The 26,529-nt window shown below is 34.4% G+C and overlaps 1 protein-coding gene across 2 annotated transcripts in view; it reads right to left on the bottom strand.

The window, feature by feature from the left end:
* Window positions 1-5,244: 5,244 nt before the first annotated feature.
* Window positions 5,245-26,529, bottom strand: part of dpf1 (double PHD fingers 1) — a 45,639-nt gene continuing 24,354 nt past the window's right edge. Inside the window, exons 7-12 of one of the 2 annotated variants that reach the window (XM_039670730.2) lie at window positions 25,577-25,655; window positions 24,610-24,741; window positions 8,172-8,291; window positions 7,975-8,087; window positions 7,759-7,840; window positions 5,245-6,622 (exon numbers count right to left, since the gene is read on the bottom strand). In XM_039670730.2, coding sequence (XP_039526664.1) covers window positions 6,552-6,622; window positions 7,759-7,840; window positions 7,975-8,087; window positions 8,172-8,291; window positions 24,610-24,741; window positions 25,577-25,655 — 597 coding nt within the window. In that variant the 3' untranslated portion in view covers window positions 5,245-6,551. The remainder of the gene's footprint in view (window positions 6,623-7,758; window positions 7,841-7,974; window positions 8,088-8,171; window positions 8,292-24,609; window positions 24,742-25,576; window positions 25,656-26,529) is intronic. The other variant, XM_039670731.2, reaches the window with a different exon arrangement.

The raw sequence follows: 26,529 nt of genomic DNA, 5'->3' as shown, positions 1-26,529 counted from the left end.
TATAAATTGTGAGTGGATGCAGCTATATCGCGAACATAAATGGACAACGTTTAAGGCAATTTTCTCAATGTTTCTCAGCCAAATATTATCCGATCCTAACAACCATGCATCAATGGAAAGCTTATTCAGATTTCAGATGATGTATACATCTCAAATAAATAAAAAAAATGACTCGTGTAACGGTTTTGTGGTCCAGGGTCACAAGATTTTTCCACAAAAGATTCACAAAAGATCACAAAAGGGTCACAAAAGATTTTTCCACGTACATTATTTCTCTTCTCTTCTCTTCTCTTCTCTTCTCTTCTCTTCTCTTCTCTTCTCTTCTCTTCTCTTCTCTTCTCTTCTCTTCTCTTCTCTTCTGATGTGTGTACTGGCATGAGGGCGGGACAACCTGTCACTCACATGAGATCGACCAATAGTAAACCACAACCATTTCAAACCAAAATCAATTCCCACCCTACATTTGCTTTTCTTGTTCAAAAGCCATTTCACTCACATTTATATCACAATTGGGAAAAAAGACTATCATAACATCTGTTTCATTCCTACTTTAAAGGGATAGTTCACCCAAAAATTAAAATTTTCTCATAATTTACTCACCCTCAAGCCATCCTAGTGTAAATGATTTTCCGAACACAGTCTGAGTTATATTAAATAATATCCTGGCTCTTCCCAGCTTTGTAATGACATTGAATGGAGTCTGAATTTTTGAAGCTCCAAAAAGCACATCCATCCATCATAAAAGTAATCCATATGACTCAAGTGGGTTAATAAATGCCTTCTAAAGCACTTCTAAATGTATACGAAAAATATTCATATTTAACAACCGTATGTGCGTTCACAAGAGTTGAGTTCCAGCGTTTGACTTGACACACGGGCAAATCGTAAGCTTATGTGAAAATAGACGCCTCTCACGAAAACCATGTTACATTATAGTGTATAAAGTTTTAAATATGGATATTTTTCTTACAAAAACCCATCGCTTCGCTTCAGAAGGCATTTAGTAACCCACTGAGTCATATCGGTTACTTTTATGATGGATGGATTTTTGAAGCTTCAAAAATTTGGGAACTCAATGCCATTTTTTCAAAGCTGGGAAAAGCCAGGATATTATTTATTATATCTCTGATTGTGTTTGGTTGAAAGAAGAAAGTCAGATACACCTAAGACGGCTTGAAGGTGAGTAAATTATTGGGTGAATTATTCCTTTGAATTCTATATTTCAGCGCTGCTCCGCTGAAAACATCACAGAAGACAAAATCGGATAATGGTACAATTTTTTTTTTATTTCCTGCTTGTCAAAATGGACAGAAATAAAAGAAAGGACATTCTTTAAAGTTGATCACTGAGCAGCAGTCATCGGAGATGCTCAGTTCCATGAGGAGCACCCATTTCAAGTTCAATGAAAACAAATGTACAACTCAGTCCTGAGTCAGAACACGCTTCTTTTCTCCATACGGCTGTTTTATTTTTCTATGGACAGTTACAAGAAAGTAAAACACTCACGCATCCTCTCGCACAAGAGTATTTGTGTGTGGGTGTTTGTGGGGGGAATAAAAAAAAAACTGCAAGCGAAGATCACAGCACAACAATATACAGGTAGAGAAGACCCTGTGAAATCAGCGAGACAGATTAAAGACAAATAGAGCACAGATCTCAACCCAAGCAGGACAGAGGACACGGTGGTCCACGTTGAAATGTAGCTGCTTTCCATTTTAACAATCTGGTTAAGCCTTGTGTAGGCTACCCCTTAACCATCCTCCCACATAATGCCACTCATACTCTCACATTACTAAGAATACAATCACATCATTATGACTCCGCCCCTCGTCAATAAAGGCCCGTGAACTAACAAAATATCTTCATACAAACCAATCACGGCCCCTCTTTCAAACTTTGGGGGACATGAAAACAGCTTGACAATCGTTTGTAGTTCTAGAAAATACTACAGAAGGTTAGTTTCTAACCAAAAATCTCACCAAGGCAGACAAAATCAGAATATATTCCCCCCTCTCAATACTGTTAAAAGTGATTTGTGTCATTTCACTACTGAAAACATTATAAAAAGGTTTTCAAAACACTCCTACCAGCCCTTCCATCAGCTATTGGTCACACAGACAGATAACTCCACCTCCAAACGCTTGCTATTGGTTGAGCCAGTGTTGCTATGCCAGGCCGCTCAAACAAACAATGTTTTGAAAACACCACAAAGCCACAGTGTTTTGGCTTCAGGAACCGAGAGGGAAAGAATCAACACATTCCATGTGTAATTTTTGTCTGTTATCAATGTCAGAACATGCGTCTATAATTTTGTCTCTGGTGTAATTGCTTTAATTAAAACGCTCTAACAGTGCCCTCGTCCCAAAAAAATAAATAAATAAAAATCACACAGACTGCTCTGTAAAAATGAACATGCTTTATCTAATCAATAAAATTGTGGCAACAGATTACAAACAACACTCTTAGAAGAAAAGGTTCTATATAGAACCTTAAAAGGTTCTATCAGCGCTACGTATAGAACCATTTGTTTGGTAAAAGGTTCTATACACTCTTAAAAAAGGGTTCCTCTGGGTTCTATATAGAACCCTGGGCTTCCATACTTGGCCAATAGAACCATTTACCAAAAAAATGGTTCTATATAGAACCATTTTGGAGTTCCATATATGAAGTGGGGGATGGAACCATTTCTGGTTCTAAATAGAACCATTTCTTCTAAGAGTGAATATTATTAATTAAATTCAACAAATTAGAATTGAGTAATAATTAATCAAATTATACCTTAAAAGTTAACCATTTAAAATGAGAAAAGTTTACACCAAAAAATTTAACTAAAATATCTAAATAACAGACAGATCAAGTCAAAGATTAATTAAGAACTCTTAATTTTAAATTGCCAACATTGAAGACACCTGATGTTAACAAGCAGAATCACTGAAGGAGAAAACCCATCATTTTAAAACAAACCTAAAACAAACACCAATCACCATAATGGTGACTTAAATCTACTTAGTTTTTGGTACATTTTACTCATTTTAAATGGTTAACTTTTAAGGAATTCATTTGATTCATTATTACTCAATTCTATTGTTAAATTGAATTCATAATATCGCTAATCTGTTGCCACAATATTTTTGATTAGATAAAGCGCATTCATTTTTACAGTGTGTGCAAAATAGTCATAAAGTAAAAAAAAAAAGAACAACAAGGGGTTGGCTGAACAAAGAGGTCGATATATCAAAATGTGAAATCAAGACTATTTCTACTGAAGACTAAACATTTCTACAACTCTTTTAAAAAGAATTGAAAAGATTTACACATATGGAGTTAGAGTTACCAGTGGTGTAGTGCTCATTAAAACCATAAATTGGAAAATTATACAAAAATAGAAATAACCCAATAACATGGATTAATATTTCACTGACAGCGTAGAAAAGGCTGCTTTCACATTTCGATGAATTACAGCACATAAGACATTTTCACTTGAGTCTAGAACATGGACTGATTCTGGAAAGACAGAGCACTTATCTATTTACAGCAAACGTCTCGCAACTTAAAGCTCAAGGACTAGGTGCTGTGGAGAAGATGGCAGGCAGTCTTTTCAGTTAGGCCACGGATAAGAGGGGACTTTGGGTTTAAAACAGTCACCTCAGCACAATCGCACACACGCACACATGCTGCCGTCCCCATAACACTCCTCTGGATTTAGCTTGACATTTTTTCTTCTTTTAAGCAGGCTGCAGTAGCAAGTCTCAGAACACAAAGCAGACTTACAGATAGTAAAGAGCTCATTCTACAAAAGAGGCGCACAATGTTTTCTTGTCACAAAAAGGAAAAATGCCCCTCCAAAGAGACTGGGGGAGGGGGGATGGAAAGGAGTCTCCAAAGCTGGTCTTCAGTTTGTCCAGGAAATCAAAATGGAGAGTTTGCGGTGGCACCCGAACAACGTCAGAATTTCACAAGCCCCTCCCCCTTTTTAAATGTAGTCTCCGCCCATTTCCGCATTCTGACGTTTACGGTTTCGAAGTTCCACGAGAGTTTTAAAAGCGCACATACATACCGACGCAACTTCCCCAGAGTGGGTCACAAACACAAAAACATTATTGCAGAATAAGTGTGCTTTCTTCGATTTTTTGTCCTTAAATTATTTAAAAACGATACTATTACAACATGCAAGCAAGTCATCATAAAAAAGACAACAATCAACCGTTTAACGCCCTGTTTTTGAAACAAGGACAGACGTTCCTCGATAAATATACACTCTTATAAACGTACCCTGGCTGAGAGGGAGTTTTATGTTGGCTTGTTGAGAATAGGAAGAGGAGGTGGGGATCATGTTGGAAGTACGGAATTGATCAGCTGATTTTTGAAATCTACTTTTCTTTCTTTTCTTTTTTCACACAGAGCAAGTTTGGCTCTGGTTGAAAGACATGCACCTCGGACTTTCTTGATAAAGGGATCTTGGTTTCTATGCATGAAAACTGTTTGCAGCACTTCCCTTGGGCAAAAGACTTGATATTCCAGAATTTTACAGATTCAATACAAGTTCAGCAGCATTTGTGGTATAATGTTGATTGCCACAAAAAAGAAAGAAAAAAATCTACTTGAGGGTTAGTTCACGCAAAAATGAACACGCCACCATGCGTGACTCGTGAACGCAGAACCGGAAGAGAATACAATGTTTAATAAAGTCGTAGTTTTAGTTATTTTTGGACCAAAATGTATTTTCGATGCTTCAAAACATTCTAACTAACCCACTGGTGTCACATGGACTACTTTGATGATGTCTTTATATCTTTAAGGACAGTATACCATACACAAATTTTCAATGGAGGGACAGAAAGCTCTCGGACTAAATCGAAAATATCTTAAAATGTGTTCCGAAGATGAACGGAGGTCTTACGGGCTTGGAACGACATGAGGGCGAGTCATTAATGACATCATTTTCATTTTTGCGTGATTTAACACTTTAAAAAAAGAGAAAAAAAAATTGCGGTAACGGCGAAGCGCTTAAAATAGAAGTCAATGGGGCCTATTTTAGAGGATTTAAAAGAAGAAATGTGAAGTTTATCATTTTATAAAAGCACTCGCATTAACTTTCTGTAGAAACTTGTGTTGTTTACATATTTCTTATGGTTGTTTTATTGTTTGCTTAACATTGTCATGGCAACAAAGTTACTAAATTGGATAACTTTACACAGAAAGGGTCAGCAAGTGTCTTTTTTTCACACTAAAATCACGTTAACACACATTATTTTTGCATCTTGTGGTTATATATCTGAAATAATGAGTAATTTTAGTGTTTACGGGTTGGCCCCATTCATTTCCATTGTAAGTGTGAGGAATAGATTTTTCAATCGCGTTCCTCACACAGGCAACTTTCACGTTTTGTCCCGCACCGATCTTTGTTTTTAAAGATTTTGTTTTTAAAGCCTGCAGGATGAGGTCTAGACAGATTTGTCAGTCTCAGTCCAGTGTCATAGACATTTTTTTTTTCAATTCCCACCAATTCTCTGCTTCAGATCTCAGGTGCCAGACTCAAGTTGCATATTGGCATTTGTCGCAGCAGGCAAAAGGATTTTGCTCTACGGTGTTTCATTAGTTCATTGTCGCATACAATCGAAAAATAGATGAGAATATCAAACTCTGCATCTATAAATTGTTGATTTTTTTTGTGTGTGCAAAAGACAAATAAAACAAACAGTCTGTAAATTAAAAAAAAAAAAAATTGAGTAACTAATTATCCCTTTTAAGTCTCTTTGCGTTAGGTCCTGTGGATCCCGCAATTGACTACTTCACTGTAACCCTTAAAAAAATAAAAAAAAAAAAATAAGTGGTTATCAACTTTATTCTACAAGTGCGTGCATTGAACCTGCATTATTCCTTTTAACACAGACTATGTTCATGATATATCACCTTTTTTGTAATGTGTTGCAAGAACCAAAAGTTGTATCCTCAAGGGATATTAATTATTGAAGAATTCATTCATCTCTACAACAGAAGTCTAATTACAGCTAGAATAAGGCCAAATTTAATGACTAAACATGATCTCATTATGTGCTGGTGTCTGCTCCTGAAGAATATACAGCAAAAAATAAAATAAAATCAATGGCACGTTGATACCATCTCTCACCAAAAGCTGCGGTGAGATCAAGTGGCACTCGTCCCATCTGCAGTTGGTGCGTCATCTAATGATGTCACAGAAACTCCTCCCACTGACATGCCCTACCTCAGATTCGTGCAAAATGTCTCCTCAGCGACAAACCGTTTGGCACTACTTGTCTAGCCACCATAAGATGGAGTCAGACAAGAAGAAGACCTCTCTGATCATTGAAGGAAAGAACTCTTTGGAGGGACTGACGAGGAAAGGTCTGCTTGAGTCCCAATTGACGTACAAAATGTTAGTCGCACCCTATGTTTTCCTTGCTGTCACCACACAGGCAATGGGCAGATGAAAGTTGTTCTCTTCTGGTGGATGTTGGGGGAGTCTCTTTGGATCTGTGATGATGGGATAGAGTAGGATGAGACTGCTAGGGTGAAGTAGGGCACGGAGATTAGGTTAGTGTGATGTAGGCGGACGCTTTTTCCTTTAGCTGGCGCAGACACAGATGGCAACTCCAGCTCCCTGAAAAGGAAGAGACACAAATGTTGGTTTAAATTGCAGCGTGTAATATTTGGCCAAAGTTAGACATAGCACTTTTAAGTACTGGTTCTTGTACACTGCAAAAAATGATTGTTTATCAGTATTTATTCATGTTTTTTTGAGAGTAGATGAGATTTTTTCATAAATCATTACTATTGGTCACACTTTACGGATGTCTGTGGGTTTTGCAAATATTGGATCATTGAATCCTCAAACTGTTGATGAAGCCTCATAAGTACACACACATTGTGAATGAAGTGCCAATGAGAGTTTGGACTGTCTCTGCTTGTTTGCAATGCAGTGGAGAAGAGTGTCTTAGTCTAGCATTTGATCAATTCATAGCTAATACTGTCTTAAATAGCTTGTGCGACTGCGAAGTACTCATCAATGAGATTGATGAGTAAAACATGAGATTTTGGCCGAATGACAGAAGAAACTGAGCGCTCACACAGCAGTTAACTTTATAACTGGTAAATTGATGAAAATGTAATGTAATGCAGCACTTTGTCCACTAATGGTGGACAAAACACATACATGTCTAAAATTCTCAAAAAATTGCTGGTCAAAAACCTTGTAACTCCATTTGACCTTGATTTTGGTCAAATGTTAATAATATAATAACACAAGTGTCTTGACCATATATAAAGTCACAATATCAACTTTGGCAAAACAGTGTTTAATTATTTAGAAAGTAGTGTTTTTTTTGTTTTGTTTTTCATTTCCTGAAAAGTAGCTTTTGTGCAAAAAAAAGAGGTTTCCAGCCAACAAACTTGTGTAACAAAATATGCAAGAGTAAAGTGCTTAAAACTAGAAAAAACATCTGAACAAAAATATATACTAAATATTAATATTTGGAAAATGTTTGAAATAACACTTTTAAGTGGCAAGTTAAATTATTTATTATTAATAATTAAAATAAAAATATGTAGATTTTTATAATATTTGTGTATGCTTAATATATACTTATATATACTTATATTATAAATTATATATTCTTATATATTTATAAAATAAAATACAAAATATAATTTTTTAAAATTAAATTATTTTTATTTATTTATTTATTTATTTTTTGCAGTGCACTTAAAACACCTAAATGTAAAACACATAGCACATACCCTCCGGAGGCTCCGACATAGGGGGGCTTAGACAATACATATGATACCCTCTGTCACAATCATCACAGAATAAAAGCTGATCCTGTAAAAATAATGCAAGTTGATCCTTGTATGCACATGTCCCCAAACACTAGCGCCGGGGGCTTGGATAAAACAGTTCTCAAACACAACAAAGATTGCACTGGAAAAGAAAGTTGCTTCGTTCAGTTGACTTACATCGTTCTCTGATGTCCCACACAGGCTGCATGATTTGCACTCGATGCACTGCCAGCGGTAGGTCCTCACCGCCGCCGTCATGTTGACGGTGAACTGCAGACACGACGGATGACCTGCAACAACCCAAAAGAAGGTAATATGTAAAGAAATTAATAAGTCCCCATTTCCGAGTTGAGCTTACATGGGTTAGGTCGCACCTGACCGGCCGCAGTCCGCACAGGAAATTAGATCTTCAGGACAGCCTGTTTTCTTGGAGCCTCCTAGACAGAAGTCACAGTAGCCGTTTGGGATGACAGAACCATCAGCTGCTTTTTTGGCTGCAAAGAAAGACGAAAGAAATTAAGAAATACATTATTGTTAATTAATCCATTAGGTATTTTGGACTAACAATGAATTTTGTTAGGCATGGAAATGGATATGTTTGGTCTCAGAGGGATAGATCTGCTACGCTGCTGCTGCTGCAGAGCAACTACGAGACTTGTAACCACCAATATACACAATAGAAAACATGAATTACCCGTAGCAGATCTATACAGGTGGAGTTGGGGAAGGTGGAGGGTTTCTGAAAGCGTGCTGCAAACTGCTACGCAGACACTGACCAAGTATCTCAAAGTCGAGCAGCAAGCTCATTGGCTGCTGATACAGCAGGAACCAATCAGAAGTGCATTCTATAGAGAATGATGTGATTGCAAGCAGATTGAGTTAATGACCTATTAGTCTGTTGCGATATCTAGAGTTTCATGACAGAACTTTAACATCAACCTACACTACCATTCAAACATTTGGGATCGGTAAGATTTAAAAAAAAAAAATTATTTTATTCAGAAAACATTTGTTAAATTGATCAAGAGTGACTGTAAAAACAAAATTACAAAAAGACAAAAAAAATGCTGTTCGTTTTAACTTTGTATTATCAAAGATTTCTATGGTTCCACAAAATATTAGGCAGCACAAAGGTTTCTTGAGCAGCAAAAGGATCATGTGACACTGAAGACTGGAGTAATGATGTCATCACAGGAATAAATTAAATTTTAAAATATATTCAGATGGATTTTTTTTTTATTTGAGAATAATACTGTTTTACTGTATTTCAAACAAACAGCCTTAGATGAGCAGAAGAGACTTCCTTCAAAACCATAAAAAACATTTTTTTTTTACTTTACACAATTATTTAAAACTTTTGCTGTTAATAGGTTAATAAATACTGTAAAATATTGTTATTGTTATTGTTCAACACTGTAAAGTGTTACAAGAAAGAAAAAATGCTACATGATTAAATGTTTTTGAAGAAAAATCAAGTTGGATGTAGGATGTGGATGGTCGCTATGCAGTTCATTGTTACATGGTTGCTAGGGTGTTCTTTGTGGTTTCTAAAAAGCCTTTTTACAGTACACTCCTTGGCAGTGGGTGTGCAGAGATGTGTTTTTTGTGTAAGCGTGGACACAAAAATCGGGCAGCACGTGGGCGGTGTGCGTACATGTCCGCGGACCCTTCTGATGACGAAAATGACCTCACGCGGACAGTGCGTGGCTGTTGCCACCCCAAGTCACTAAGATATTCAGTTTCTGTCTCTAGTGTGTTTTCTGTCCATATGTTTCCTTTCACAGTGGTATACGGGCCTGCTGAAGCCTGCAGTCTGAGTGGAGGGAGGGGGACACGCTCTCCGCTGGGAGAACTGGAGGTCTGTTAAATATTGTCACAGGAAGAGTGGAAACTGCTGCGGAGAGAAACAAATACACAGCAGGAGACTGGTGTATATAATTAACAAGGAAGACAACGATGTCTCTGTGTAGATCAGTTTCAATTCATGGCTGAACAGGTCTGTCTTTCAGCGGGTTGAATTAAATGCAACACAGTGCGACTAGTGATGAGTTGAGCACATATACAGTGGAAATAAGCATATGTGCTACTGTAAATCACACACACACACACACACACACACACTCATGATAAGGGGTGTGTGCAGCTCTGTGGGGTGATTTGGAGAGATCTGGCCCTCTCCAGCGAGGTCATTAATCCACTCCATCCTCCAGAGATCCTATCAGTGGGGGAGGGAGCATGAGTGAGCAGGGGGAATATGTTCTGTGTTATTCCCTAATCTCCAGAGAGAAGAGAGAGAGAGAGAGAGAGAGAGAGAGTGGACCAGGATAAGATAAGAGACAGAGGACGTATTTAAAAAAAACATTGCAGATGAAAGAGTGGTCACAACAAACTCAAGAGAGCACACATTACACATGCAAAGTTGAGCGGGGAAGTAAAAACAAGCGGGCAGGAACTGCATTGAAGCGGTTTGTAAATGAAGATTTAGGCACACACTAGAGCATGTAGTCTGTGAGAGGCTGCATTGTGTTGTGTGCAGCTGCAGCAGTGGATACCAGCAGCATTAGAGGCAGGACTGAACTTTCACACAGTGTGCTCTGGAGCTGTCCGTGGTGCTTACAGGGAAACTCGGTTTAGTGCAGGTCGGTTCACGGCACAGTGAGGAAAAGAAATCTGGAGGTACTGAGACCATCCACAGGCCTCTATTTCACTATTACGAAGTTAAAATAGTATCAAAACATCTCACTAATGGACAGGGCAATGCACAGTTATACAAACAAATACATACAATAAAAATAAAAAAAAATCTGTATTTTCAAATTTTACAAATGTACTAACTATGTGAATGCAAATAATTTTTTTATAGACATCCAAGGCAAAATCTTGCTTCTAATGTACTTTTAAGCATTAGAATCTTGGAAGCATTCCACTTAAATAACAATAAAATTAATTTGTCCAAATAATAATAATAATTATTATTATTATTATAGTTATAAATATTATTTCTAAAATATATGGACAAGTGTTTTTTCAAATAGTTTCTTTATGACCAATATATTAATAATAATAATAGTAACAATCATATTGTTATATCTCAATGAACAAATTATTTAATAAAATATATCTTAAATTAATAATACATATCCCATTAAAAATACAAAATAAATCAATTATAATAATAATCCATCCATACATGTTTTCTATTTAAACTCCCAGTAATAATAATAATAATTATTTTTATTATTACAATGATTTCTATCACTAATGGACAGGGCAATGCACAGTTATACAAACAAATACATACAATAAAAATAAAAAAAATCTGTATTTTCAAATTTTACAAATGTACAAACTATGTGAATGCAAATAATTTTTTTAGAGACATCCAAGGCAAAATCTTGCTTCTAATGTACTTTTCAGAATTAGAATCTTGGAAGCATTACACTTAAATAACAATTAAATTAATTTGTCCAAATACTAATAATAATAATTATAGTTATAAATACTATTTCTAAAATATATGGACAAGTGTTTTTTCAAATAGTTTCTTTATGACCAATATAATAATAATAATAATAATAATAATAATAATAGTAACAATCATATTGTTATATCTCATTCTCAATGAACAAATTATTTAATAAAATATATCTTAAATTAATAATACATATCCCATTAAAAATACAAAATAAATCAATTATAATAATAATCCATCCATACATTTTTTTCTATTTAAACTCCCAGTAATAATAATAATTATTATTATTACAATGATTTCTAAAGCATATGGATACGTGATAATCTTTGTTTTAATTATTTATTTAAGACAAATATAATAATAAAACATATGGACAAATTGAGACATTGAGACAAATTCAACAATAATAATAACAAAATAATTACTATAATTATCATTATTATTCTTATTTCTAAAACATATGAACAGCTGGATCCTGTTTATTTATAATAATAATAATAATTTGTTATATCTCTATAAACTAATTGTTTCATTAAAATATATAATAAATTAATAATACACATTCAATTAAAAACATGTAACATTCCTTGTACTTTTTGGATCATTGGCTGTAAAAGCACCTGACTCATGAATGATATTATGCTGCTAATATACGTGTGTTCAGATTTTAATTCTAACACATATGACGCATGGACATACAGTATATTTTTCAACTACTGCTCCAATTCTGTGAACTGATCTGATATCTGTGTACCCTGACTCCCAGAAATTGAGTCTACACAGCCAATCAGAATGAAGCATTGTGTTTTTGTATTCGACCAGATGGTCAGTCAATGGTTCATTGGCCTGAAGCTGAGACTAGCATACAACAAGCAACCAGTTCACACTTGCATGCAACTCAGTTAAATAATCAGTGTGTAAAAATAGTAAAAGACAGTTAAATAGAGAACAAAAGGGTCGGAATGTACGTAAGTAATAAGGATAATTATACAGACAGCTGGACGGTTCACCGAAAATAAGTAGTGTACTCAAAGCTTCTCATTCACACTGCATAATTAGAGCATGTCAACTGGTGAAGGAGTGAACTGCACTCCAGAAAGCAGCTCTACAATCTGCCTTACACAAATATTGGCTGTAGGATATGACATGAGGGCGAATGAATGACTGCATTTTCATTTTTTGGGTTTGAGAAATGCAGAATGCACTCATTTTACAAAATGTAAAATTGATAAATAAGAAGGATGAACTTGACAGTACAGAATCAGAGACTATTTTATCAAAAGTTTCAATCAAAAGAAAACATTCAAGTATACAGACTGATACATTCCATTTTTCAGCAGTTCTTATATAGAAATAAAAATGAAAGGTTTTGAAGGAAATCAATTCTTTTGTCCGTCTGTCTTTTATGATTCTCTCATAGATGCTCCCTGTGGAGCACATGCATTTGTACGGGCAGAAGCACTAACATTCTCCATCCCAACACATTCTCCTGCGGTCTCACATCATGTACAAAACACACACATATTGCATATATGTAAAATAAAGGCTTAAATACAAGGTTTGAAATAGCATAGTGTGAATCAGCAGTTTCACAAGCAAAAGCCTATCAATGATTAAAAGCCTGCAGTCGCGTTTAAGGTGTAGTGTTCGGATGTCAGCCAGAGGCAATCAATCCTGCTTTCTCGTACCTGTGTCCGCACACACACATATTTACACACACACACACAAAAAAAAAAAGATGCGTGGAGAGAGAGATGCTCAATTCCAAAATCTAGTGAGCTGCCTCCATAGGCAGCATGTTAAGGCATCATAAGGCGCCCCCCACGCAAAGCCTGTTCCAAAAGGTACAAGGCAACTTAATTATGATGCCTTCTAAGATAGGCCAAACTCATTTCACATGTATGCATTGTGGAAAAGGAAATCCCAGAATGAGAGAAGGGGATATTATTTGTAGTTCACTTAACTAGACAAAATTCATTCATTTATAATGACAAACACAAAGAATACTTGAGTTATTTTAACAAAATATAATATAATATAATATAATATAATATAATATAATATAATATAATATAATATAATATAATATAATATAATATAATATATGAGTATACAGTGTATTTATATACAATTATAGAATATTACTATATAATTACAGAATTTAAATCAATGTAAAAATATTTAATAATTTAAGTGATAAAATTCGTTCCATATCAAATTTATATTTAATGTAGTACTGATGTAATACTATTGATATTAACAGTTCAGTTACAGTTTATTAGTTACAAGTTAGTTTACAGAGTTATGTTACAGTTCATTGAAAATTAATTTTACCCAACATGTTATTTTTTTGCTTATTCTATTTTCATTTATATAATATATATAAATATAATATAATATATAATAATATAATATATAATATTTATATAATATAATATTTATATAAATATAATATATATGTAAAAAATTATATAATATTTTTATATAAAATTTATATAATAATAAAATATAAAAATTTATAAATATAAAAATATACAATTTTTATACTGCATTTATGTATAGGTATTTATTGGGTTAGGTTATAAATGTAATTATATATGACACTAATAGTTAATTCATAGTTTAGCTTAGTATCATGCTAACACCAAAACTCTACAGAAGTTGAGTCAAGTATGAGAACGGCTATGAAGAGTTTTCCAAATCATTCTCTTCTGAGTCTCCACGACAGTAGGATGCTGCTAAGACATCTGTCTAAGGCAGCAGACAGCGAGGCAGCACACTAGGTATTGGAACAAAGCCCAATATTAACACAAAAAAAGGAAGATGGGAAGAACAGAGAGATGAGTCAAGCCAAAAGAAAAACATAGAGAGTTTCAGAGACAGACGCGGGAGTTTCTTTGCCATGCCTTCCTGCCTCCCTAAATCTTTCCCAATGCAGCATTTGGCCAATTACGAGGAGAATACAGGCAGAACAGCACACTTCACAGCTTTCAAGTGTGTCTGCCGCCCCATGGGAATCGAAAGAGAGAGATAGGAATAGGAATCCTCAAAAACCTCCCTCCCTTATCATTTCTCGCTCTCTCTCTCTCCACACCCCAATTCTTCTCCAAATGATCCTATAGTGACACGATTCTATTTTAGCAAGATCACACATCTCTAATTAGGACACAATTGGCTGGGAGAGAAAGCAGCTCAAGTAACAGGACACACAAGCACCTGTTGGCACAAACCTTTCTATGATCTCACATGCCAAACACTCCAAAAAACAAACAGGCTTCATGAGGCCATCAAACTAATCATGCAAAAGCATAATAGCAGCACCTCGCACATAAAGAAAATCCCACATTCCTGGTCTGACTTGTGTCTGTAAAATAAATAAAAAAAGCTCAAGAAAGATGGATGCAGTTATTAGGTCACCAATGGAGAGCTGCATTTCCTGCACCTTTTTTGACTTGCCCCTCAGTTTAAAAAAAATGCATATAGCCTACATATACAATTAAATGTTAATATTTTAAATATATAACATTTTAAATATTAAATAGATTATTTACACAGAATATACCTTGAATATGTGCCTTACACTACAGAAAACCACACATAATAGCGTCTCCTAAACCATAGCTTTAAAATAGAACATAAGAAGCACCTCATTAAGTTTTGCTGCAGTGTGGATGGATTTTGCACAAACAAATGACACATTCCACATGCAACCCCCTCCTGAGCTAGGCTTTATTACTGGTACATCTTTGCCTAATCTTTTTTTTAGGTTGCCCGCATATGCTGCACCCCACTTCCTGACCAAGACAAATGGGGTGGAATCCTGTTTTTAATAACCCCCTTCATCAAACCACAGACACACACACAAATGTCCATGTATGGTCACACATAATAAACAGACGCCATTTGTATTTTGGGGTTAGGAATAAAACCAGACAAGTACCAATGCTAGCTAGCTAGCTAGCTAGATAGCTAGCTAGCTAGATAGATAGATAGATAGATAGATAGATAGATAGATAGATAGATAGATAGATAGATAGATAGATAGATAGATAGATAGATAGATAGATAGATAGATAGATAGATAGATAGATAGATAGATAGATAGATAGACAGACAGGATGGTTGGAGATAGATAGATAGACAGACAGACGGACGGACGGACGGACAGATAGATAGATACATAGATAGATAGACAGACAGGATGGATGGATGGATGGATGGATGGATGGATGGATGGATGGATGGATGGATGGATGGATGGATGGATGGATGGATGGATGGATGGATGGATGGATGGATGGATAGATAGATAGATAGATAGATAGATAGATAGATAGATAGATAGATAGATAGATAGATAGATAGATAGATAGATAGATAGATAGATAGATAGATAGATAGATAGATAGATAGATAGATAGATAGATAGATAGATAGATAGATAGAGATAGATAGATAGGATGTAGATGGATGGATGGATGGATGGATGGATGGATGGATGGATGGATAGATAGATAGATAGATAGATAGATAGATAGATAGATAGATAGATAGATAGATAGATAGATAGATAGATAGATAGATAGGATGTAGATGGATGGATGGATAGATAGATAGATAGATAGATAGATAGATAGATAGATAGATAGATAGATAGATAGATAGATAGATAGATAGATAGATAGATAGATAGATAGATAGATAGATAGATAGATAGATAGATAGATAGGATGTAGATGGATGGATGGATAGATGAATAGATAGATAGATAGATAGATAGATAGATAGATAGATAGATAGATAGATAGATAGATAGATAGATAGATAGATAGATAGATAGATAGATAGATAGATAGATAGATAGATAGATAGATAGATAGATAGATAGATAGATAGATAGATAGATAGATAGATAGATAGATAGATAGATAGATGAAAGAAAAAGCATTGCCGTATCGCACAGGCCACAGTACTTCGACCAGACCAATGAGTTGCATAACAGACCTTAAACAGAACGACGCTGTGAAAGAGGAGGATCAGCTTTTGGTGCATAATAAAACCTGATCTATGGTTGCGGTACAGTCAGTCTGACATGCACACACCCTTGCACACAAACCAAGACTGAGAGATACATGGAGACATAGAGCTCTAGTGATGAAAGCAAACAGTGTGATGCAGCAGTTACACAAAGAGTATCCTGCATCCCAAAATTAATGCCATTATCAAAGCATTCGTTGAATGTTACAAAAGCAAATCCACCACAAAAGGAGTCAAATCAACACAAAACACACACAAGCACCAGCATGAAGATTCTTTACACAAGACAGTCACAGTGTGAAATGGAAATGGAAAGAAATGGAAACTGTAAACATTTGAAAATCAATAATTCTACAGCAGAACCCTGGGATTGTGAATCCAGAACTTCATGCAAAATATATGATACCTCTAACACAGAATGCTTGTGTCCTTATAAATACAATATATCTCCTTAGCTATGTGTATATTTGTAAAGAAAATAAATGATAGGTCAGGGGTGCAAGTAAGCTCTTTTCAGAGGGCATATGCATAATTTGTCTCTGGGCCTACCATCTGGTTGAATTGAGGACATTGCAATGCTCTAATAACAACTAATATGTATATGCACATAATTTGCAAGGTTAGGTCAGCTACAAGATGTAAAAGCATGCAAAAAAAAATCTGAATTTAACGTATTATATATAGTATATATATATATATATTTATATATATATATATATATATATATATATATATATATATATATATATGCCAGTATATATGCCAAAATCAAATGAAATGTCCTAAGAAACATGATGTGTTTTTTTTTTGAATGAGCAATCAGCTTGGTGAAATTAAAGGCACATCGTGTCTGTGACCAGTGTTTACCGAGCTTGATGACTGATGACAATAAGTTGACTGTTAGAAAGAAAGCTGAACATTAGTTCACAAATAAAATAAATTGTTTATATTTTACTACTGTTAGTTGTTATTTTGGAATAAACGTAAAAATGCTCAAAAACACTAAAATGATGAGATTTATATTTGGTTTTAATAAAAATAACATGAATTACATTGTATATGAATTTTGATGTAATGTTTATTTAACCAGGGAAATGTGGCAACATTAAGTGTAACTGGGACATGAATTTCTGATTTAAACTCAAAAGTAAATAAAAATTGAATGTACATTTTTTGTTTTTAAAAAAGGACTTTGCCTATATATATATATATTACCACACTTTTTTTTAATTGTTAAAACAAAATGTTAAAATAATATTTTAAATAGTTTTTGGTACATTTTTTATACAAGGACGTTTACATGTGCATGTCAGAAAGAAAGTGAAGAAAAGAAAAAGAAAAGAACATTTTTTTTTTTTTCATTTTCTCATGCATTTTCCTAAGGCCCCAGTCTAGCCAAACAGCCCTCGGCCCTCTTCTTAATACAGAATAGCAAATGAGGCAGAACGCAGTAAAATACAACACTGCTGTCTGGTCTAATATGCATGCCAAATCATAGAGAATTCAGCAAGTCTCTCTCTTTCTCTGATTTAATGAACCTCCCTACCCCTCCATCCTCAAACCTGAAACTCCAAACTCCACTGCCTCCCCTCCCCGCTCTAGATGTACATATAACAACCTATTCTTTATAGAGAGAGTCTGGCTGGCCAGTCTCCATGGCAACACCATCACTAGGCAACGGCCACTGCTCTTCCTGCTTTGTTTCGGAGCAGACAGGAGTGCAACTGTGGCAGGTAGCGACCGGGGCCTAGCGGAGCGCAGAGTGGAGACAGGTAAACTCATATGAAGTAGTATACTTGAGCTTTTTCCAAAATTGCCTGAGTCTAGCATAAAATTAGACTTTACTTGAGTCATTTTTATATAACGCATTTCCAAGGTAGCAAGGCAGTTATAATACGCAGAGAAATAGTTACCTGTTCATTTTTAAAGAGAATAGGGCATAGCAAAAACATTGTGTTTTTATTTTTAAGGACAAAATCAAATCAAATTTTGCTCTACTTTCTTAATGCATGTTCTTTGTTTTATTGTAAACATTTTTTTTTTTTATTATTATTGTGAAATATATTACCGGGAATGATTTGTTGACTTTATTCAAAATGTAGTAACATGTTCTACTGCTGATACCACTTAATCTGTGTGGATTATTTGATAGTGTTAACCAATAGCCAAATAAATGTACTAAATTCTAGAATTATAAGGAGGGTATTATACAAGAAAATATTTAGCAGATGTTTTATAATGCATTCAAAGCACCTTTATAATCCATTATTTATTATAGAGAGTTCAGGAGAAATGTTACCACTAAGACATTATCATCATCACAGTATATATATTTAAATATGAAACACAAATAATTATAAAATAACCATTATTTGTAAATAAAAATAATATATGTCAAAACTGCCTGCATGAGATTTATGTTACGCGATCTAGTATTGTTTAAAGTCTCTTTAAGACATTAGGTTATTCGCTGTTTCTTTATTTTAACCAAGATGATTTTTGGCATCAGTTTATTGCAATTGGTTGTTGTGCTGTTGTTGATGATAAGTTCAGCCTCCTCTCATTCCCAGGTGTGCTGATATGCCATTATTATTTGTGCCGTGATTCAGCCTCACAATCACGATTCCTCTCGTACAAACAGCATGAGGGAATTCATCTGAAGAAGGGAGTCATTCCGAGCTTTCAGAGCAGTTTGCTTACCAGCCATAATCACTGCAATTGTTCATAAAAAAAGAGTATGTGATTACTCAGGTGTGTGTGCATGTGGAGGAGAAAAATAAAAAGCAAGGAGAAGGGCGAGAGGGAAAAGAAATGCAGTTTAGGAATGAATGTAGAACGCAAACAAACAGACAGAAAGAAAGATCAAATCTGACCTTCAATGCAATGAAAAACAACCCCCACTACCATCTCTACAAATAAATAAATAAACTGCTACCCCTTCAACTGTCCTCCCGCTGACCGCTTGTCTTCATAAACCTCAGTCTGAATCTCAATGCACACTCTAACTAGTTTATTTGTCCACTAACAATGGCCAATGTCCAGGAGAATTGTCATTTTTTATATAAATTAGTTCTGAATATTTCTAGCACATCTCAAATGATGTATTGTGCAGCTGCCTAAAAACATTCAATGGTGGCAAGTTTATTTAAAGTTGGGAATAAAAAAGCGCACTTTTTTGTCTCACAAAAGTAAAGTAGCAAAAATATAAAAAGATATAAAGATGTAAAACAGATGTATTATGGTTAACTAAAACTAAAATGAAACATTTTGTTGCTGAAATACAATAAAAGAAGGCTACATGAATATATATATATATATATATATATATATATATACTGTATAAGTAATACAAATTACAAAAACAAACAAAAAATATATAGAAACAATACTAAAATAACACTGATACAAAATAAATGTTAAAAAACGAATGTTAAAAAACAGAAAAATGATTAAAGTTACACTATTGAACTTTTGGCCCTCTGTTGGTAAAAAACAAAATTGCTTGCATTTTGCAGAAGAACATTGTTTTGGTTGTGCTTCAGCTCTGCATGACAGTGCGGATGAATATAGTTATCCTAATAATGAAAACAAAAAAGTAATAAAAAACACGATCTCTGCGTCACCTTTACATTTCAATTCCCTTAGTTCTCGCCATCTCCGAAATGTCAAGCCAATGTTGATTCTGGTTTTATTACGAGCTCTGTCACGATCTCTTTTTTGTCAGGGTTTATTTAAAACGGGTGATTTGCCGGAGTCGAATTCGAGATTTAGCTGCTCCATGTCCACCCCTGACTTCTGTTGTGACAACTAACCTTTGACACACACACACACACACACACACAGCCAGAGCAACTAATCTCTGTTTACAGATATGACGAGACACAAGGGCGATTGACGTACATATTTTTTCATTAAGACCATCATTTATGGCCATAGTTAATAATGTGTACCATAGTGGTAGAAGAATTGATGTTGTATTGACTCATTATTTGAATTTTGTTACTTTTGAACAAAAAAAAGTTACATAGTATACCTGTACATATATGAAAATGACATGAAATCAAGAAAACAATTGAAATCAGCTAATTAAAAAAAAATATGCTCCTGGGACATACATGTGTCTATAAACATTTAAAGTGTTAATTTACAGTATAATCCTGGCTACTATTTGCTGTACTTTCATTTGTACTTGTATATATTAACAAATAAATGACAAATTGAACTCAGCTAATTAAAAAAAAAATATGCTCCTGGGACATTAATGTGTCTATAAACATTTAAAGTTTTAATTTACAGTATAATCCTGGCTACTATTTGCTGTACTTTCATTTGTACTTGTATATATTAACAAATAAATGACAAATTGAACTCAGCTAATTAAAAAAAAAATATGCTCCTGGGACATAAATGTGTCTATAAACATTTAAAGTGTTAATTTACAGTATAATCCTGGCTACTATTTGCTGTACTTTCATTTGTACTTGTATATATTAACAAATAAATGACAAATTGAAATCAGCTAATTAAAAAAAAATATGCTCCTGGGACATTAATGTGTCTATAAACATTTAAAGTGTTAATTTACAGTATAATCCTGGCTACTATTTGCTGTACTTTCATTTGTACTTGTATATATTAACAAATAAATGACAATGGTATACTGTGACATAACAGTGAAAAGTTTATATTAATATAGAAAACAGTTAAAATTGTAATATTTCACAATACTAAAATTATTTTTCTTATAATTGACTTAGTTGCAGCACCTGTTTTCCCCGGCTGTCTGAACGCTTTTAGTTTCTGGTTCTCCTGAAAGTCAGCTCTGATTTGTCAATGCGTTAAAAAAATACATGTAATTAAGACATGTTCTCTCACGAAACGGTTTAATGTAAAAAAATTCGCTACTCACACAAATCTATCTTGTTTTCTGGATGTTTCAATAAATGGAAAACGACAGATGGTGTAGTCTACACTGATTTCACTTTAAATTTCAGCAAAAGTATTTTATTGTATGAAATTAGGGTGAAATCTTCTAAAATGTAGGCTGTTTTTAACATCCAAACATTATGTGAGAGCAGAGTGCTTGTATATGTGTGTGCTTGTGGGGGTGGATTTTAACTAGAACTCTCAAATCACAAAATCCAATTTTCAGGTGCACATCTAGAGGGTCGACCTCAAATGCAAACAGCGAGTCCCCCCCACCCCCCACCTATCTACCCCTCTACCCTTTTCCCTACACATTGACACCAGACAGCACCCCTCCCCCATGCCCTGCTGGACAGCCCCCAAAACCCCCTCCGTCCGACCAGCAGCACCACAACACTATATGAAAAAGAATATGAGCAGGCATGAATTTTAATGCAGTCACTCATCTCAGCCAAGCAGCCTCACTTCTGCAGTGGAAATAAATAAAGAGGGGGGAAAATACAGAGAACTGATAGATGAATCTTAAATCAAAAGGAGACAGAGGAGAAGCACAGGCAGAAAGACAAAAAAAGGAGAGAAAGCGAGAAAGGGAAAGCAAAAACTAGAAAGGAGAGAGGTGAAATCTCATCTCTTGGCTGAATAATCTGTCATTCATCAAACTGATAGAACAGAGAGAGGTAGCACAGCCGTAAAACGAAATAACGGCAGAGGATGAGAATTTGGGATTTGGTCTGGCTCCAATTCACCACCTTGAGTTGGGTGGCCCTATAGTCATCGTGCCTACATCTACATCTTTCTCTTTTGGTCGAAATATTGCATGAATAATGCATGGATCTAGGTTTCATTAAAACCTCTCTTATTAATAATATCGCTCGTGGTGGAGTATTGGTGTGTGTGTGTGAAATGAGAAAACGTACCTTCCTGCAGCTGCTCACGTTTGTGCTCTGTCTGAAAAATCCTGCAAAATTGAACACGGCCCTAATTTTCTGCACTTTTCTTTATAACCAGCTTTCGAAACCAAAAAGCCAGTGGCGGTGAGGGGTAAACAGAGCGATGGGCAGGCCAATTCAGCCAAGCACTCAGCCAGATAACTCTGGGAGGCAAATGGGCATGATTTCACAAGGACGCTGCAATGAGGTCACTGTTACCTTGTCTTTGTCAGGTGAAAGGCTAGACTGAACACAACAAAGCCATAAACAAGTGGTGGAAGATCTCGATACTTATACTGTCACATGACTTTAGTGTTATACACTGTGAAACGCAAACCAAAGTATTTTCCAAATCTGTATTTTTGTCTCGTTTTCCAGTAAAAATCTCAAAACTAAAAACGTGATAAATTTTACATGTGTACACTGTAAAAAAATCTTTTTATGATTAGTAATCACATTTTTTCTTTTGTCAAATCAACTTAAATGATTTAATTAGTTCAGATAACATATAATTTTGAGTTTCTGATGATTAACTTAATTTTTTAAGTTAAACCAACATTTGTTTTTTTCTTACAGTGCAGTAAAACTGTGGAAGACTTATTTTTAACAAATATATATTGGCAAACTATTTTTTTTTTTGTTTGCTCTAATTGTTTATTTCTTTTTTGAAAGAAAGAATTTCAAACTTCTATTCAGCGAATAAAAGCATTAAAAAAAAAAATCAAATATCCTTTCTATTCATCAAAGAATCCTGAAAAAGTATCACATTTTTTTTTTACAAAAATATGAACTGCTTTCAGTGTTGATAATCAGAAATGTTTCTTGAGCAGCAAATCAGTATATTATTAGAATGATTTCTGAAGGATCATGTGACCCTGAAGACTGAGTAATGATGCTGAAAATTCAGCTTTGCATCACAGGAGTAAATTATATTGAAAAATATAGAAATGCAAGTAATTTGAGATATATTCTCTGATGACACATTTTGCTAAAAAAATAGCTTCTCATGTAAATGTATCTTGTTTCCAGTATGTTTAGAGATTTTTGCTGAAAAACGACCAAATACTGATCACGAAAACTGCTGTGTGACTCATTGTAATGCATGTGTGAGATGGTTAATACCCTTTTCCACCAAAATGGTGCTGGTGCTCAGGGACGTCAGATTTTACCACGTTTCACTGACTTTAGAGACGAATGATGAAGTGACTATGTTAATACATAATCTTTCCGAAGGCAAAAAATACTTTTTTCCCAGATTTGTTGCATATCAGAATCAAATCCATTTAGTTTGAACAGAAAAAAAAACACGTTAATCTTATTTTTACAAACTCAATCCAAATATATATTTTTTAAATGTCTCATTGGATTTCAAATCATTGTTCTCTTTTTGTCATTGGACATTGCAGGTTTTTGACACTGTAAATGCATGAATATGTAAAAAAATGCCTCGGGACATCCGCACCGTGGTGAGATGTAACAAAAAAACATGAGCAGATGCAAAATTTCCATCTTGTTTTTCCACATTGACAGTTACCATTTCTTGTTCTATGAGAAAGTATCTTGGCATTGCTCTGACTGATTATTTAATTAGGGGATGAAGTAGATCCGGATATTGACAACATCTCAACAAATGGATCAAATTTTATCATTCGCGAAATGACAAAGCGGACACTGAATCCAAATCGGATTTGTGTGCAGTGTGAATGAACACGAGCTTTGTTTAGAAGTCATTTGCTTTGTTCAAATGGTGTCGTAATTACCATAATTAAAAGATTTTAGTGTGTTACCGTCTTCAGAACCAGATATTTGTTTCTAAGGAAACCAATAGAAACCAAAAATTGGATCCAGGCTTTGATGTTGATGACAAAATACTTAATAACGATGTTAATTCACCACAATGCTTTAAAAACAAAGAAGGAAGAAAACGATTAATATTATTATAGTGTTCAATATATAATGAATAAAAAATCATAGCAATCAATTCACACATATTTGTAAATAAAATCTTTTTATTTCAGACAGATGGGGAAAATAAAGTGGCTGGAGTAGCTTTGCAGCACAACAAAAGTAGGAACAAAAAAGGACAAAACAGGATGCCAACTGCTGCATTGAGCACTTCCAGTTAGCCTTGTTGGTTATAATGAACGATCTAGTTCTGTCATGAGTTGTTGTTTTGGAAACTTTAAGTGGTATATCCCGCCCCTGGTCCCTGGCGATAAGGGTGCCTGGTTTAAGACCAGCAGAGTCAGAATTACGTCCGGGCCAGAACCACCTTTAATTCATTGGAAATGTGTGGAACAGGGCCAGATTGAACAGCGGCTCCAGCACCAGCACCGGGTCAGTGGAAAAGGGGTATGAGAGTGGGTTAACTGTGTTAGAATAGTTTTACTCTATGGGTTGTGGTATGAGTGTGTAATCCATGGCTGAGGCTGATGCTGGGCTCACGTTTGTGGTTGTTCTTGCGCTGGAAGGGCAGTGTGTGCCGCTCGGAGTCTTCCTCACCCTCCTCGTCTGCCAGGTGTGTGTGAGTGTAATGGTAACTCAAACCTGGGCGGTTCTTGTAGCGCTTCCCACAAACTAAACACAGAGGAACACACAAGGAAACAAAAAGACTATAAACATGTGTACAAGAGTTTGTTTAATCTTGTTATGAACAAAAAGTATAAATTATGAGTATCATTATATTTATATACAATTTATATTATCGTTGTTTTATGTTGTCATCATTATATCTGTCAATCATTTTAATTCATGTAGTATTATAATTTAGTAATAATTTTTTTAATTCAAACTATATTATAATAATAGCTTTTATATACATAATTATATTTTATTATCATCACTAATTTGTTGTATTGTTTGACTGTATAATTTTATTTTATTTAGAATAATTTCATTATAATTTATTATATATATATTTTTTTATTTTATTATAATCTTTCATTTGATTAAATACGTATTATTTTTGTACACTACAAGCTATTACATGAATATTTTATTATAATATTTATTAATTTATATTATCATTAATTTGTTATAATTTAATAATTACAATTAAATTAACTTCAACTTAAAAATTTATTAGATTTAGTTTATTGTAAATAGAATAATTTTTTTTATTAAATAAATATTTTATCCATTCTCAATCATGTATATAAATATTTCCGCCGTTATTGCCCATGAGAAAGGATACAGTTTAAGATAACAGTAGAGAATATTGTCACATCATGCAAGATAAGTCGCCACAATGAAACTTGACATTAAAATCCCGTTATCAGGGGAATTGCATTGTACACATGGCTATATGGTGCTATATTTGTAGTTCTACCACTCCTTCCCCAATGCTGGGTTTGGCAATGAATATACAGTAGAGTTATATTCTGTGTTTGGTTGTTTTGAGCATGATACTCACTGTCACACACATATGGCTTGTCTCTATCCTCTAGGGATGCTGGGTCCTGTCTCTTTCTCATCCCCCCAACACCACATGCCTGGACAAAAATTACATGTAAACACAGATTAGTTTACAGTTGGCGACCAGTCTATTTTACACAGGTGCAGCTAGAAAACCATCGTTAGAACCATCAGTGCGGCGCACCTCCCACTTCCTTCATCAAGCTTTAAGCAAATCCTCTTACACAGCATTAATTACACCTAGCACACAATTATCACAGCATCTCTTCTGCATACTGCCAGCTAACTATGTGGGGTGTGAGAGATCTTAGAGGAAGAAGTGTGTCCCAATTAACAGCGCAGAAGGTGAAAGAATCTAGGGAGTGAATCGGAGACAACCTCGTATGTATTTCTGCTAGACTACAATACTAAAAGTCGCATGTATTGCCAGGGTCGCACCATACATCGATATTTACATTTGCTGAATTTGAATTAACATAGCAAAACGAATTAACAATTGCCATTCAAACTTGAATTTAGAAGTAGAATTCAAATAGAATGAAATTCGTAACTGTAGTTTTAAGTAAAACATTAATTTTCTTTCAGTATGAATAAAAGTTTTCATACACATCTTATGCAGAAACATTACATGTTAATAATAATCAACCTCTAGAAATATGTATTTAATTTATTTATACATGCAATCGATTAATTTTCCTTTTCTTGACTAACGTGGAATACGTTCTCTGATGCATTCATTACTATATCACATTATGTAATATCAAATATTATGTATTAAATAGATTTACATTTTAATGTCAATATTTATTCTCCAAATTTATCTCAAAAAATAAAATGGTTACCATATTATATGGTGCCATGTGGCAATTGTTGTTTTGATGGCAGAGAAGTCAATTTAAAATTAAAAATATTAAAATAATAATAAATTTATTATTATTATTATTATTATTA

The sequence above is a fragment of the Pimephales promelas genome, chromosome 16 (genome assembly GCF_988280905.1).
Source record: "Pimephales promelas chromosome 16, fPimPro1.hap1.1, whole genome shotgun sequence".
NCBI lineage: Eukaryota > Metazoa > Chordata > Actinopteri > Cypriniformes > Leuciscidae > Pimephales > Pimephales promelas.
The sequence above is the reverse complement of the archived record's forward strand: the minus strand, read 5'-3'. Positions and strand labels throughout refer to the sequence as shown.